Here is a 15,882-nt window from a genome sequence, read left to right as displayed (position 1 = left end):
CCGGAGCCTCTGCTGACCCGGAAGTTTTCCCTCCACTTAAAAGCGTCGGTCTGCGCTGCGCGGCCTCTTCCTGTCTGTACGAGTGTGGCGCGTGGTGCACGCGGAGCGACCGAGACTCCCCAGCTGTGCTCTCAGGTTAGGCTGTAGGGGGGTCTGGGTCCCGAAGGGGCGGCCCAGGGTCTTCTGGAGATCGGCGGAGGGGCCCAGGGCCCTGCGCCTTCCGTGCTCGGCTCTCCCCTCTTCTGGAAAACGGGTACTCGGAAGCGCGCGCGGCCAAAGCCACTGGGTGCTACGCCATGGTCCTCCACCGCCGAGGCAGCGCGCGCGGGCACTGATGGATTTTCGGCTGCACACTGAGACCGGAAGTTCCCGTTCTCGTAGCTCCTTGGTAACCATTTGTTACCAGTATTCGTTTTCCTCAGAGAATTCTTAGTGTCTGCCTAGTATCAAGCCGGAATGGAAACTTTTTCATGGGTTCTGTCGCAGCATTTGTGCGGTTATCCTTATGTCACATAGTGTTACCACCTCAAGGATGCGGAAGACGTTCAGAGCAGCCTGCTTTGCCTGGGTAAACTTGGCATGGCGGTATGTGATTCCCGTCAGATGCTGGGCTGAGCATTGTCTGCGAAGCCGCTGTAGGGCTTCATGAAGCAGCTGTGGACAAGGTGACTTGTCAGATCTTGGAACCGGGGCTCCGGGGTGAGACGGATGGCAGCCGAGTGCTTTTCCGAAGCCTGAGAAAGTGGTCCCTCCTAGCTTTTCAATTCACCGCCAGGAGGAGGGTCAGCCTCAGGGGTGGGGGTGGGGTGCCTAGATGTTCACAATTTATTTAGGTCCCTTCTGATTCCCACAGGATGGGGTCAGCCTCACAGTTGATCCCACCGGAGTTGGAGCCTGTGCTCCAGGCTGGTGGACTCTGTTTATTTCTGCTCTCGCCCTGTCCCCAGGATGACGGAGTGGGAGACAGCCGCACCTGCAGTGGCAGAGACCCCGGACATCAAGCTCTTCGGGAAGTGGAGCACTGATGATGTGCAGATCAATGACATTTCCCTGCAGGTGAGGGGGACTTGACACTGGCCTTCCCTACTAGGCGTTGGAAGGAGATGGGGATTGTTCCACTAAGTCAACATTTAAAGTCAGGACAGTTAAAAAGATCCCTGGGGTTGTGGCTCAGCATTAGAACCCTTCCCTAGCCTGTGTGAAGCCTTGGGTTCAGTCCTCAGCACCACATATAAATAATAAAGGTATCATGTCCACCTACAAGTAAAATATGTTTAAAAAAGATCGCTGAATCACCACATCCACTCTTTCTTGTATCTTGCCTAAAGGTTAGTACAGTTTTACATGGGGTTCCTTTTTCAGAAGTATCACATATACTGTTGCATGCGTTTTGTTGTTTTTGTAGTGAATACACATAACTGTTTACCATAACTGTTTACCATTAGTCTAGGGTCTATAGCTCAGTGGTAGAGTGCTTGCCTAATGTGTTCAAGGCCCTGCATTCAACAGCTAGGACTATACACACAAAAAAAATATTTTTCTATTGTTTTAAAGTGGAAGCATCTGGGTGGTTGGGGGGGGGGGGTTGGACAAAATGCCTTTATTTTATAGTTTTATTGGTGCTAAGGATCGAATTGAACCCAGTGCCTCACACATGCCAGGCAAGTGCTCTGCCATTGAGCTATAGCCCTAACCCAGCATCTTAGGTTTTTTTTTTTTTTTAACGTGGTCTGGTTATCCAACATCATCTGTTAAGACTGTTTTTTAACCAGTTGAATGGTGAACTTGTTGAAAATCAGTTGAATTGTAAGTGCTTGTATTTCTGTCTTATTCTCATACTGTTTTACAGAGTTTCTGCCACTCCTGCCCCTTGATGCAGAGGTGTGCACTTTGCTGAGCATGCCCCCAGTGCTCAAATAGCTTCCTGTTTCAGGAGTTTCATGGACCTTAGGAGCTTGTATTTTTGAGGGCTCTTCCTGTGTTTTAAAAAAAATTAATATTAAAGGTTATATTTTGCAAGCCTGTAGTTCCTAGCACCTTGGGAGGTTGTGGCAGGAGGATCACAAGTTCAAGGCCAGACTCAGCAACTAACTGAGGCCCTAAGCAACTTAGTTAGACCCTGTCTCAAAGGAGAAAATAAATTAAAAAAAGAGCCGAGAATTCAGTGGTTAAGTGCCGCTGGGTTCAATCTCTAGCACCATAAAACAGTAGTAATAATAATAATAATGATATTTTGTGAATGTGTTTGTATAAAGATAAATGTGAGTTGTGCTTACTTTTTTTCCTTTTTCTTTGAAAAGAAATTAAAGCATTTTTGTTCCCTCTAAAGATGCCATAGCACTTATGTACTGTGCCTAAAGGATACAGGATTATTTTCATTCTGGATGTCTGGGAGAGCTTCACTTCACCCCTCCATGGGTTTGCGTAGGCAGCTTTGTATATTGTGGTGCAAGGGATGGAATCTAGGGCTTCTTGCATGATAGGCGAGTGCTGTACCATAGCACCCCACAGGCCCAAACTTCTTCATTAGGAACCAGATGGTATGTTTTTGCCTCACGGTCACATTGGATTTCAGTTACTTTTTTTGTTTTTGTACAATGCTTTAGAAAGGTAAAAACTATGGGATTGAGGTTGTAGCTCAGTGGTAGAGCACTTGCCTAGCACCTGTGAGGCACTGGGTTCTATCCTCAGTAACACATATAAAAATAAAGGTATTAAAAATGTAAAAACTGGGGGTGGGGGAGTGGCCTTGGGCACATTTTGTAATGGAAGTATCAACTGCAGTCCACTTTGCATACTCCTCTAATTTCCTTCTGCCATCCTTATGTATGCAAGGCTACCATTTTGGCCTTTAACAATGTTTCTGACTCGGATGACACTCAGCAACATCTAGATATATCTTTAGTTATCAAAATTACAGTGGTGCATGCCTGCAATTCCAATAACTCGGGAGGCTGAGGCAGGAAGATTGCAAGTTTGAGGCCAGTCTCAGTAACTGGAGAGGCCCTGTCTAAATAAAGAGGGATAGTAGAGCACCTGCCTAGTATGCCCTGTGTTCAATCCCAGCACTGCCAAAACAAACAAAAACTGAGTGGGTTGCTGCTAGTGTACTGGGTACTGCTGAACATCCTGTGGTAGTTTCAGCAGAGAATCGTCCACCCTACAGCGTCCGTGTTCAGGGAGCGCTGTTGCAAAAAAAAACAAACAATGGACTTCACTCCGTTGGGAATGGAGTGCTCTTGAAGTGTTACATGGAAGGAAATCCACTTGTGTAGTTTTCCCTCTTTCAAGGCAAGCTGGATTCACATCCATATCCCCTGGGGCGGGGGCAGACTGGGATTGCAGTGTTGGGTACTGGGTATCCTCTGGTCCTGGGCTGTGTCCATCCTGTTCCTGACTGTTCCTCATCCCCTGCTGCCTCAGGATTACATTGCGGTGAAGGAGAAGTATGCCAAGTACCTGCCCCACAGTGCAGGACGCTATGCTGCCAAGCGCTTCCGCAAAGCACAGTGCCCCATCGTGGAGCGCCTCACTAACTCCATGATGATGCATGGCCGCAACAACGGCAAGAAGCTCATGACTGTGCGCATCGTCAAGCATGCCTTTGAGATCATCCACCTGCTCACTGGTGAGGTAGGACTCTGTGACAAGCAAGGCAGGCTGTGCCTGTACCACATACTGAAGCGCCCTGGTATGCATGCCACGCTTATCACCTATGTGGCTGTCACCCTGTTTTAGGATTGAGTCGGGGAGGGGGAGCACATGGGGCTTGACATTGAGCTCATAGCCCCCCTTGTCTGCTAGAACCCTCTGCAGGTCCTGGTGAATGCCATCATCAACAGTGGCCCCCGGGAGGATTCAACGCGCATTGGGCGAGCTGGCACAGTGAGAAGGCAGGCTGTGGACGTGTCCCCACTGCGCCGTGTGAATCAGGTGGGGCTGGGCCCTTGGCCTTGTGCAGGTGGAATGGGAAGAGCTGCCAGGAGTGGGTGGAGTCCTGCCTGGGGCGGAAAGGTTGTCCCTGTTTGCATGTTTTACCTGGAGCCTCACTTCCTCCAGGAAAGCTTCCTGGAATCACACCCTGTTCAGAGCACATCCTGGCTCCCGGAGCCCTTCAAAGTCTGGCTTCATCTTGTTTCTGATGTACAGTGTGTAAAGTGTACCATAATTGTAGTGTATGCTACAGATGCACTGTGTGGGGTGGTTTCTTTTTGTTTCCTCTTCTTGGACCTGGTAAGAAGCAGTTATAGTAATTCTAACAGTTTTTCCCTAAGCATTTGAGCAGGTGTCTTATGAGCAAGGCTTATCTGTTCCCATCATTCCATTCCTGAGGAATTTAATAGCAATATGGTATCTGTCATTTATTCATCTGTCCCAATGTGCCCTTTACCTTGTCAATCAAAGGTCCAGGTCAAGAGCACGCATCACATTGTTATGGCAGGTCTAAAGTCCTATCATTGGGTGTGTATGTCTGTGGACACTTGTTTTTTTCCAGCCGATGTCACCTCCCCCTGTATCTTGTCTGAATGGGCCCAGTTACTGGAGGGCCACAGTCCTACAGGCCTAATTTGACCCCTATGCTCTAGGCCATCTGGCTGCTGTGCACAGGGGCCCGTGAGGCAGCCTTCCGGAACATCAAGACGATTGCTGAGTGCCTGGCAGATGAGCTCATTAATGCTGCCAAGGTGGGTTGGAATGTGGGTCTCAGGGCAGGGGTCGGGGGCGCTCCCAGCATCTAGAGCTAATTCGATGTTTCCTCACAGGGCTCTTCTAACTCCTACGCCATCAAAAAGAAAGACGAGCTGGAGCGTGTGGCCAAGTCCAACCGCTGATTTCCCGGCTGCTGACCAATAAACTGTCTTCCCTTGGGGACAGCTGTACCCATCTGTTGCCTGTGTTTTGGGGGGTGGCCTTGTGTGGTGGAGATGCTCGTGGCGCTGGCATGACTTGTCAGCCTGTGGAAACCTGAGTCACAGGGCACCGGCCAGATGCCCTGGAGTGTTCCAGCAGGTATTGGGAATGAGGGAGAGGATGTCCATGACGTGAGAGCCTGGCATATCAGATGTTGCTCTGGTCTTGGTCGTGAGACCTGGGTACCTGTGGATCATCCTGAGGTCAGGCTCCCCAAAAGCATGCCCAGGTAGAGGTAAAGGTGGTCTGTTGTCTGGGCCACAGTCATCCCAGCCCTGTGTGCAGGCTGGTCAGTCCAGCTGTCCACCTCTTAGATGTGTATGCTGGCTTCACTGTTTGGGTTGTGGCCTGTAGGTCAGGCCCTGTACTCACAGGGTACTAGGAGAAGCAGGAGCCTGCCCGGGCAGCTCATCTGGTGGCTCCATAGTGGAATGTTTGGTTTCACAGTGGATTGAACCTGTGACCTTGCACAGGAAGCTACATCCCCAGCCCCCTGAAACTCTCAGGCCAACCCTTGACTTGGGATCCTTGTCTTACAAACTCCAGTTGCTAGGGTTACAGGGGCACCGAGGTAGGTTTTGGAAAAGGGTGGTCGCATCCCCGCCTGCCCAGTATCATCAGCATCCATCCGCCCAAGTCAGGCTTGCTGTTCCTGGCAGGCTTGGTCTTGGGGGTGGGGTAGCCAGCCTGACAAGTTCAGCAGGTGCGTGGGACCTGTGGGGGGTGGCCCCAGGTCAGACACCCTCCCCTAGGGAGGGGCACTCAGATACCCAACAGCAGGCAGACCAGAGACTGGGCAGAACAGGAGGGACACCCCCAGCAGGCAGAGGAGAAGGCATCACAAGGTAGGGAGGGTTGCTGGCTGTCCCTTCACCCGTGTCCTGTAGCTCAGGATACTGCACTGGTCTGAACGCATCCTTATCTCAGGAGTTGACCCTGGTGGGTCCTCCGTGGCATCTTGGGTGCCACAGCCAGGTTTGCTTCCCAGGTCTGGGAGTCCCACTTAACCTTGGTCCCCTGCACCTATTCCTTCCTGGAGACACTGGGTCCACACAATCTACAAGTGGCTGCAGTCTCTACCTGGACCTTTGAGGGCCCATCCCTGACGCCTCGGCTCCTGTTAACCTGACAGTCCCCCCCTGTTCTGGGTAACCCCCTCAGAGCAGCCCCTTTTCCAGAAGTCCTCCCTCTGGCACCCTACGTGCTGCTGCCCTTCCCCGCCTGACCACCTCTCCCCGTAGGTTGGTTCCAGATGCCCTGCCCGCGGCCTCCCTGGCTCCGCCGCCTGCGGACTCAGAGTGCGGGCCCCAGCTCCCCAGGCGCGCCCTCTGCGCCCGGCTTCCCAGGTAGAGATGAGGAAGAGGACGAAGAGGAGGACGAGGGCGATGGGAGCCCCGGCTCGGGCCCCATTCTGCCCCCCGCGTCGCCCATGGAGTGCCTCATCTGTGTGTCGCCCTTCGACGGCGTGTTCAAGCTGCCCAAGCGCCTAGACTGCGGCCACGTCTTCTGCCTCGAGTGCCTGGCGCGCCTGTCGCTGGCCACGGCGGGCGGCGGCGACGCGGTGGCCTGTCCGGTGTGCCGCGCGCCCACACGCCTGGCGCCGCGCGGAGGGCTGCCCGCCTTGCCCACGCAGCCTGGCTTGCTGCCCCGCGACGCGCGCGCGCCGCCACCGCGCCAGGGCTCCGTGCGCTTCGACCGCCGCCGCGGGCTGCTCTACCTGCGGCCGCCGCCGCCGCCGCCCGGGCCGCGCAAGAGCCGCGCCGCGCGCGCGCCGCCGCCGCCGCCTCTGCGCCTCGGCCGCCCGCTGTCGCGCCGCCTGACGCTGAGCAGCCCGGCCTGGGTCTTCAACGCGGCCGTGGCGCTGGCCGTGCTGGTGGCCGCGGGCCTCGTGGTCTCCGGCGTCTACATCTTCTTCCTCATCCCGCACGCTGCCTCCGCCGGCCCCGTGCGGCCGCAGCTGGTGGCTCTGGCCCCTGAGCCCGGCTTCTCCTGGTTTCCGCCGCGACCCACCAGCCCTGACCTGGACAACACCCTGCCAGGGCCTGCGGTGGGTGCGCTGGAGCGCGAGAGCGTCCCTAAGGACCCAGCCCAGCCAGAGGGCACGCTGGACGACCCATCAGACCGCACGTGGCCAGCAGGGGAGGGCCCCGGCTGGACCCCACGACTACGGGGCATGAGGAGGGTGTGGGGACCTCGATGAGTGCCTCCGCGCTGCGCCTGGGATCCTCTGGGCATCCCCCCTTAGCGTGTGCATTCCCAGCACCTATCTCTTCAGACTGGGCAGGGCACTTAGGTAGTACCACCACGGACAGCAGCAACCACCGCAGCGGGTCCACATGGATCCTCTGGGAACACACCTGACCCTCATGGGAGGCCACCTGGAGATGTCTCTGGCTGATTCCCATGGCTGTCCAGCTGAGGGTGCCCTGGCCTGACGTTTGTAAGGGTTTTCCTGGAGGTCACTGGTGAACCTCACCCCTGTTGAGATCCAGTTGGGAGTCTAGTGGAGTCCAGCTGGGCACTAGCCCACTGACATCCATACAGGGGCTCTGAACTTGAAAGAGGGCCGCGGAAGAATCCCCAGCCGGCACCAGGGTTGAAGGTTCTGATCCACTCTTCCTTGGGGTGCACTGTAGGTCGAGGGGTCTTGGAGAGAAAAGTTGCTGTTGATATCTTGTGGTCATGCCCCTGGCTGGAACTCAGGCTCAGAGGGGCAGGGGTGACCTGACCAGGGATGGTAGGGCCCTGTCTCTGTCTTCGTCTCTCTCTTTAGTACCAGAGATTGAACCCAGAGGCCCTTAACTGCTGAGCCACATCCCCAGTCCTTTTTACTTTTTTTTTTTTTTTTTTTTGGGGGGGGGGTGGGTGTATTGGGGACTGAATTCAAGGGCACTCGGCCACTGAGCCACATCCCCAGCCCTATTTTGTATTTTATTTAGAGACAGGGTCTCACTGAGTTGCTTCGCACCTGCAATTGCTGAGGCTGACTTTGAACTTGAGCTCCTCCTGTCTCAGCCTCCCCAGCCACTGGGATTACTGGTATGCTCCACTGTCCCTGAACTATTTACTTTTTTTTTTTTTTTTAAGAGAGAGAGAGAATTTTAATATTTATTTTTTAGTTTTCGGGGGACACAACATCTTTGTTTGTATGTGGTGCTGAGGATGAACCCCACTGCACGCATGCCAGGGGAGCGCACTTCTGCTTGAGCCACACCCCCAGCCCCCTGAACTATTTAGTTTTTGAGACACGTCTCTCTTAGTTGCTTTGGGCCTTGCTAAATTGCTGAGGCCCAGCGAGGCCATCTCATGAAGACGGGTTGCTACCCTGTTTCTAAGTCCCAGCTTGCCTTCACCTCTGGATCATGACTCTGCAAACCTCCCAACATGCTGTGGGGCAGCTGTGGTCATCATGGCTTACGGAAGCCAAGGTGGCCCAAGTCAGACACAAGCATGTGACTAGAGGAGTCCTGGACTTCCCTGGCTAGCCTCAGTGAGTCTGGCCTCTTTTCCTGCCCGAGTCCCTTCACCCTGATTAATTTCCAAGGGTCAATTTTTTTGTTGTTATATATTTAGTTATATATGACGGTAGAATGTATTTTGACATATCATACATACTTGTGGGAGTACATGATGTAGAGTTTCACTGGTTGTGTATTCATGGTGAACATAGGAAGTTATGAATGATTCATTCTTCTATCTTTCCCATTCCCATCTTCACTCTCTCCCCCCACCACCACTCTGCCCTGTCCAATCCATTACAATACCCTCCCACCCCCAGGGCACTTATTGTATTTCAGCAGCCACATATCATAGAAACCATTTGGCCTTTGTTTTGGGGGAATTGGCTTATTTCATTTACCAGGAGAGTCTCTAGTTCCATCCATTTACCAGCTAATGCCATAATCTCATTCTTCTTTGTGGCTAATATTCCATTGTGTATATGTACTACATTTTCTTGACCCATTCATCTGAAGGGCACCTATGTTGGTTTCATAACTTAGCTACTGTTAATTTAGCTGTTACTGTAGTATGCTGATATTTAGTATTGCCTCCCCTACCAAGCTCACAAACCAGGGAGTGGGATAGCTGGGTCAAATGGTGGTTGCATTCCAAGTTTTCTGAGGAATTTCCATACTGCTTTCCAGAGTGGTTGCACCAATTTGCAGTTACAACAGCAATGTACAAATTGATCATTTTCCCCACATCCTCACCAATATTTATGGTTATTTGTATTCTTGATAATATCCATTCTGACTGGAGTGAGATGAAATCTCATTGTAGTTTTAATTTGCATTTCTCTAATTGCTAGAGATATTGAACATTTTTTCATATATTTATTGACCATTCATATTTCTTCTTTTGTGAAGTGTTTGGTTCCTTTGTTCATTTTTGATTGGGTTATTTGGTTTTTTGACGTTCAGTTTTTTGAGTTCTTTATATATCCTAGAGATTAATGCTCTGAGGTGCATCTGGCCAAGATTTTCTCCCATTCAGTAGGCTCTCCTCACATTCTTGGCCGCTTCCTTGATGTGAAGAAGCATTTTAGTTTGATGGCAGGGGCCAGTTTCCTTCTCCATGGCTCCATCAGCTCTGCGGAGCCTCTCCTCCAGCTCCAGTGGAAGTTGGAGTCTTCTAGTTCACAGCAGTCTTCAGGGAAGGTGGCATGGGCTCCCAGAAGCCTTCTTGTCACAGGAGAGGCCGATGGTAGCTACCTTCTGCACAGACTGACCACAGGCCTTGAAACCCCACTTGGTGTTGGGGTTCACCAAGGGATGGGGAGGCTCACGTGTGATGGGAAGCTCCTGTGTGATGTTCACATGTCTGTCGCCAGCACTGGAAATGCAGTGGGTGCCAAGAGGTTACTGGGGGATTGGTTACTGGAAATTGGTGGCATCACAGATAACTGAGATGCAGCCTGGGAATGCTTGCGGGTACCCAAGGCTTGCCAGGGCCCCAACACCCTGACTCAGGCATGTCTTCAGAAGTAGTTCAGGTGGCAAGCCAGAGGAGGAACACCAGGGAGTCCAGGGTGTGTCTTCCCAGACCAGTTCTTGCCCCACACCACTGTGAACATCATCCGTGGGAGCTGGGGTTAGCACACTGGGTCACTGGGAAGCCACACCCCTGCCTCAGGAAGGAAACCAGCCCGGCAGGAGGGCAGGAGCAGGGCTGGTGGTCCTTTCTGTGGCTACTGTAACAAACTATCCCCAACTCAATGCCTTAGGATAAAACATTTATTATCTTACAGTTCTGCAGTCCAGAAGCCCAAGATCATTTCACTGGACTAACATCCAGGTTCAAACAGTTCTAGTTCTTTTTGGAGGCTATGCAAAAATCTGTGTCCTTAGTTTTCCCAGCTTCTACAGCTGTCTTCCTTGGCTTGGCATAGTTTCTTCAAAGCCATCAGCATAATATCTACAAACCTCTCTGACCCTTCTCTTTCACTTAAAAAGACTGTGAGAGTACCCTGGGTCTGTACAGATCATCCAAGATAACTCCCATCCCCAGACTCTTAATCTAATCAATCTACAAGGTCCATTTTTCTAGGTAAGTTAGCAGACTCACAGGTTCTAGGGATCACCACCTGGACATCTTTGGGATTCTGAGATCTGCCTCCTCACTGACTCTTCTCCACCCCAACCTGGGGGAGTGAGGGTGGGCAGACCTGGCCAGAAAGGGATCCTTGGCTGGCAGTGAAGAGAAGCCAGAGAGTTTGCCGTCTGAGGAGGACCCTGCAGGATCCTGGAGGAGGGAACCTCAGGGCTGTATCCTTAAGTGCATTCAAGAGCTGGCATTGAGGTAGGTGCATATCCTGCAGAAAGGTAAACGAATCTGGGGAGGACAGGTGGAGGCCAGGGGTGTGGGCAGGGCTGTCCCCTCCCTGTCCTAACTAGCTGCCTTGGAAGAACTACTGTGGCTTCTGCACCATTCCAGTCTGGGAGCCTGGGCCTTATCCGCTCCTTCCCTAAAAGGAGGCTGATGACAGAGCCCAGGTGTTGCTGACATCCATCTGTAGATTACTACTTTGGTTCCTCCTTGCCCACTGCCCACAAAGGGGCTGCCCTAAACCACCCAGCACAGGACCACGGGGTACTTTTTCACCCCAGCCCATGTCCCTCTCATCTTGGGCTCGGGAGTTGCACCCTCCCTTTGCCCACCCCATGCCCACTGGACACCACCACTGGTCCATGGCCTTGTCACTTAGCCCCAGTTTTGTTGTGCCTTGATGCCCAGAAAGTGGAGACAGCTTCAGACTCTGGCACAGGTGCCCAAGAGGCCTGTGTGGGCCAGGCCTTGGTTCTCTCTTCTCTAATATGGGCGACAATAAACCCTCAATTTGAGGAAATTTGTTTATCCACAAGTATTTGTTGAGTGACTTTTACATGCCAGGGTTAGGGGACTCAGGAACAAGGACTGACCTCACGCTGCAGATGAAGGGCTGAGCAGACTGACCCCTTCTTCTGGCCACCACACTGCCTCCTCTGCCAAGCTCATTTTCCCAAACCTTCCCTAGTCCTGTCTCCCAGCTCTCTTCCCCACAAGCCAGGAGGGATGTCAGGGGCTCCACTGTTTGTGATCTATAATGGTTAATTTAAATCGTCAACCTGATTGGATTAAAAATGCTGAAGATTAACAGGCTTCTGGGGGCTGGGGTTGTGGCTCCGTAGTAGCGTGCTCGCCTACCATGCATGAGGCACTGGGTTCGATCCTCAGCACCACATAAATGTAAAATAAAGATATTGTGTCCACCTAAAACTAAAAAATAATATTTAAAAAAAGAGGCTTCTGGGTGTGTCCGTGAGGATATGTCCAGGAATGACTGGCATGTGGGATAGCTAACCAAAGTGGAGGCGCTCCCTATACGTGGGCAGCCCAGTCCAATAGATGGGAGGCTTAGATGGAATTAAAGCTGAAGAACCAGGAAGTGGCGGCAGATGCAAGCTAGATTCTTCTTGACTGCATTCTTGATGGCTGCTGGGATGGTCGGAGGACGTCAGACTCTTGCTCCTCCACTCTTCCCAAGTGGACTCTGCCAGTGATTCTCCAGGGAGTTTTCAGAAGCCTTCAGTCTTGGATTGGGGCAGCACCACTGATCTCTCTTGTTCTGAGGCTTCAGCATCTTGGACCATGCTGCTGCTGGTTCTTCCAGCTCTCCAGCCTGCAATGGCCACTGCGGACTATCCAGCTTCTGGTCGTACAAGCCAAGCTAATAACCCCCTTTTCATAATCATACCTCCTCTTGGTTCTGTTCCTCTAGAGGGCCCTGACTCATACGGAATCCTGCCAGGGTCCCAGAGGCTCCTGCCCAGACCCGACAAGCCCGTGGGCATTCTCTTGGCCTCCGAGGAACCAGGGGCCAAAAGGGGCCGTCGCTGGACACTGGGGGGGTGCAATGTCCAGACTGAAAGGTGGTGAAACAGGCTGCCCAGCAGGGCAGGGTGGGCTGCGGGAGCTTTCTTCAAAGTCCCTGCTCAGCTCACCGCCGCCGGCAGCCTGTTTTCCCTCCCTCCTCAGTTCTCCTCCGACGCCCTCTTCGCCTACACACTAAGCCACCATCTCACCTCCTCCCTCGCCCCTCCCGGGTCACCCGGGAAAGCCGAGGGGTGGGCAGGAGACCCCCTCCGGGCAGGAGAGTCGGGACTTTGATCGCTCTCGCCACCGGCCCCGCCCTCCCCGCGCGCGCCAGGAGCCCCCCCAGCCTGGTGGAAGGAACGGCGAGCGCGTCGGATCTGAACGGCCAATCAGAGGCGAGAGGCCGGGCGGTGAGGCCCCGCCCTCCCCGCGCGCGCCAGGAGCCCCCCCAGCCTGGTGGAAGGAACGGCGAGCGCGTCGGATCTGAACGGCCAATCAGAGGCGAGAGGCCGGGCGGTGAGGCCCCGCCTTCGCCGTGCCGCGAGGTCTGCGCGTCGCCCTCAGACCGCGGGCCAGGCCGGGGCGGGACGGTAGAGAGGCTGACCACCAGGAGCCTGCGGCCGGCGTGGCTCTGAGGACGCGCGCCGCCCCGAGCGCCAGGGGTCGGGTCGGGCGTGGAGGAGGTGGAAACCCGACGGCCGCAGCGAGTAGGGGAGGGACGAAGGGCGTGACGGGCGGCTGCCGGGCCGCAGCGGGACGAGTGAGCCCCGAGGAGGGATCCTGACACCGAGGGCTCTAGCTGAGGGGGCGCGCGGCGTTGTGGCGGCGCCAGGCCCTGGAGTCAGGCACAGGCCGTGGTTAGGGGCCCTTCCTCAGGCGCCTTGCAGTCCCGAGAGCTGTGAGTACACCTGAATGCGGCGGCCAGTTTGTACCCAGGGATGAGGTCACAGAGAAGAGAGGACTGCGACAAAGGGAGAGCCCTGCTTCCCCACACGTTGAGGGCTGAACCTGGAGAAGCCGCCGAGGCAAGCCGGGAAGCAGGGCTTCTTTAAAAGGGGTAACAGACTTCTGCGAGGGAGGAGGGGGCCTAGCTGGTGTCCGTCCCCAGAGGCAAGGTGTTCTGCCCTAGTTGTACGTCCTAGGGTTCCTCTGTCCTCCTCCTTCCCCCCTTGTCTTTCTCCTTCCTGCAGAGGTGACTAGGCCCAGGAATGCTCCGTGGGAGGCCCAACCGGTGGGAACAGGTGGGAGTAGGGAGGGGACATTCCTGGGATGGGTTCCCTTGGCAACAGATTGGAGCAGGGGCAGGTTCTTCATAAGATCCCTCAGGGGACAGTCTCCAACTTCCCAGACTCACTCAAAATTGGCCTCCTTGACCGGACCTGGACCTGACTCTATTTACCTATCTACACAGACTGCCTGTCTAATTCTGGCGTCAATGGGAAGGAGCAGGGTTTGGCTTCCCCATCCTAGGGAGTGACAGTCACCTGCATCCCCTGCTCCCTGGGGATGAATACTTCCTTTTTTTTTTTTTTTTTGTTGGTAGCAGGGATTGAACCCAGGGGTGCTTAACCACTGAGCCACTACCCAGTCCTTTTTTATATTGAGACAGTCTAAGTTGCTTAGAGCTTTGCTGTAAGTTGCTGTGGCTGGGCTTCGAACCTGGGATCCTCCTGCTTCAGGCATCTGAGCATCCTGCCTGGCTGCTCAGATTCTAACAATGAATCTCTCTGGTTCTTTGTCATTTACTTATTTATTTATTTGGTGCTTGGGGATTTGAACCCAGGGCCTAATGCATGCCAGGCAAGCACTTTACCACTGAGCCACATTCCCAGGCCCCTTTGCCATATTTTTTATTTTTTAAAATTTTTTAATAGGTATTTTCTAGTTGTTGTAAGAAACTGATGTGACTCCATTTTTGAAAATAAATAAACAGGGGCTGGGGTTGTGGTTCAGCAGTAGAGCGCAAGGCCCTGGGTTCCATCCTCAGCACCATATACAAATAATAAATAAATAAATAATAAAGTCTAAAAAAATTTGTAAGAGAAAGTAAATAAATAACAGCAGCTTCTACCTCAAGGCCTGTCCTAAGGAAGGGGGCGTGACCCTTGTCCTTGGAAAGACCCACAGAGCCTTTCTAGGCTCCCTGCTGAGTTGTTTGTAAATAATAAGATCTGTGGCGCCAGGTGTCCCTGACTGGGTCAGGCTAGGTGAGGACCCATAGCAACCCCCTAGCAACCACCAATCAGCATGAGACAGGGAAAATACCTGGGATGCCAGGTGACCCCCCAGTAGTTTACAGTGATTGGTAACATGTTGGGAAACCATGTCATTTAGCAAGTACACCCCTCGAGGCTTAAACCAATCAGTTCAAAGGAACCCCCCTCTTGTACTAACCAATCACCTTTACCCATCTTGTTCCCGCCAGTGAATGTGCTAATCAATGTTAAGAGTTGTTGTTTGATTTTCCCATGGTATGGAATGATTTGCTGTGTGATGTTGTGACGCATAGAGTATCCCCACAAAACCTATAAAATCTCCCTGGACAAAGGACTGGGATCACTGTGTTGGGAACCGTTGTTGTGAGTCCAGGCTTGAGCTTGCAATAAAGACTCTTGTGTGATTGCATTGGATTCGGCTCCTGGAGGTCTATTGGGGTCCCACGAATCTGGCATTACAGTTGATTTATTTTATTCATTTATATGTGGTGCTGAGAATCTAACTCACACATGCCAGGCAAGTGCATTACCACTGAACCACAACCCCAGCCCCTGCCATATTTTTTTTTTTTTAATATTTATTTATTTATTAGTTATCAGTGGACACAACATCTTTGTTTGTATGTGGTGCTGAGGATCGAACCGGGGCCGCACGCATGCCAGGCGAGCGCGCTACCGCTTGAGCCACATCCCCAGCCCCGTCTGCCATATTTTTTAATCACTCTGGTTCAACCCATGGGCTACCACTGAACTACACCCCAAACCATTTTGAAAATTTATTTTGAGACAGGTTCTTGCTGAATTGCCCAAGCTGTCCTGAAATTTGGGATCCTCCTGCCTAAGCCTCCTGGGAGGGTGGGATTATTAAAGGCATGCACCATCGCTCTGGGCGCCTACTTTTTTATTTTTTAAATATAGCTTTATTGAAGCTTTTTTTTTTTTTTTTTAAATTTGCCCATCCATGCAATTCATGGACAGCAGAGCTGTGGTTTAAAGTATCAAACAACATTTTTTTAAAAAGAAACTTAATACTCCTTAGCAGTCAAATCCCATTCCTGCCTGCCCTCAACCGGGTAAGCATTCATCTGTTTTGCCTCTAAGGACTAGCTTGTCTGAGACTGGGCCTTCTGCATTGTCAAGCATCAGGGTGTCATGGGACCCGGATTTCTGGGTAATGTAGTTCGCGTGGTGCTGCAAGCCTGCTCCCTGCAGGGCCAGACATTGTGGGGCGTTGTGTCCTGCATTTGGTACGTGCTCTCTGACACTGTTTCTGGAAAGGGTGGGGTAACCACTGACACTGAGAGCCCAGTCTGTGTTTCAGGAGGAAGGTCCAGGCTTGGGTTTGTGCCCAGTATTGCGAGATGTCCCAGAGGCTGCTGAGTGGCGGCTGTGCGTGGGCAGA

At 52.8% G+C, this 15,882-nt stretch overlaps 2 protein-coding genes across 2 annotated transcripts; both read left to right on the top strand.

Annotated features, from left to right (window-relative positions):
- The first annotated feature begins 25 nt into the window (after positions 1-25).
- On the top strand, positions 26-4,880 carry Rps5 (ribosomal protein S5). Its single transcript, XM_027921196.2, has 6 exons — positions 26-135; positions 948-1,056; positions 3,424-3,633; positions 3,805-3,933; positions 4,587-4,685; positions 4,764-4,880. The coding sequence occupies exons 2-6, from the start codon at positions 949-951 to the stop codon at positions 4,830-4,832; spliced, it is 615 nt and encodes a 204-aa protein (XP_027776997.1). The 5' UTR covers positions 26-135; position 948; the 3' UTR covers positions 4,833-4,880.
- A 1,283-nt stretch (positions 4,881-6,163) lies between these two features.
- On the top strand, positions 6,164-7,111 carry Rnf225 (ring finger protein 225). The gene has a single exon (XM_027921193.2). It carries the CDS (start codon positions 6,164-6,166, stop codon positions 7,109-7,111), a length of 948 nt encoding a protein of 315 aa, XP_027776994.1.
- The last annotated feature ends 8,771 nt before the right edge of the window (positions 7,112-15,882 follow it).

Source organism: Marmota flaviventris, chromosome 18 (genome assembly GCF_047511675.1).
Source record: "Marmota flaviventris isolate mMarFla1 chromosome 18, mMarFla1.hap1, whole genome shotgun sequence".
Lineage (NCBI taxonomy): Eukaryota > Metazoa > Chordata > Mammalia > Rodentia > Sciuridae > Marmota > Marmota flaviventris.
This window is presented reverse-complemented; position numbering and strand designations above follow the sequence as displayed.

What these genes read in the sequence shown, in the direction of transcription:
- Rps5 (XM_027921196.2), top strand. Translation starts at nt 949, where the DNA reads ATGACGGAGTGGGAGACAGCCGCACCTGCAGTGGCAGAGACCCCGGAC. An exon ending in TCAATGACATTTCCCTGCAG is followed by an intron (nt 1,057 to 3,423) that starts GTGAGGGGGACT and finishes CTGCTGCCTCAG; the next exon opens with GATTACATTGCGGTGAAGGA. An exon ending in CACTGCGCCGTGTGAATCAG is followed by an intron (nt 3,934 to 4,586) that starts GTGGGGCTGGGC and finishes CCTATGCTCTAG; the next exon opens with GCCATCTGGCTGCTGTGCAC.
- Rnf225 (XM_027921193.2), top strand. Translation starts at nt 6,164, where the DNA reads ATGCCCTGCCCGCGGCCTCCCTGGCTCCGCCGCCTGCGGACTCAGAGT.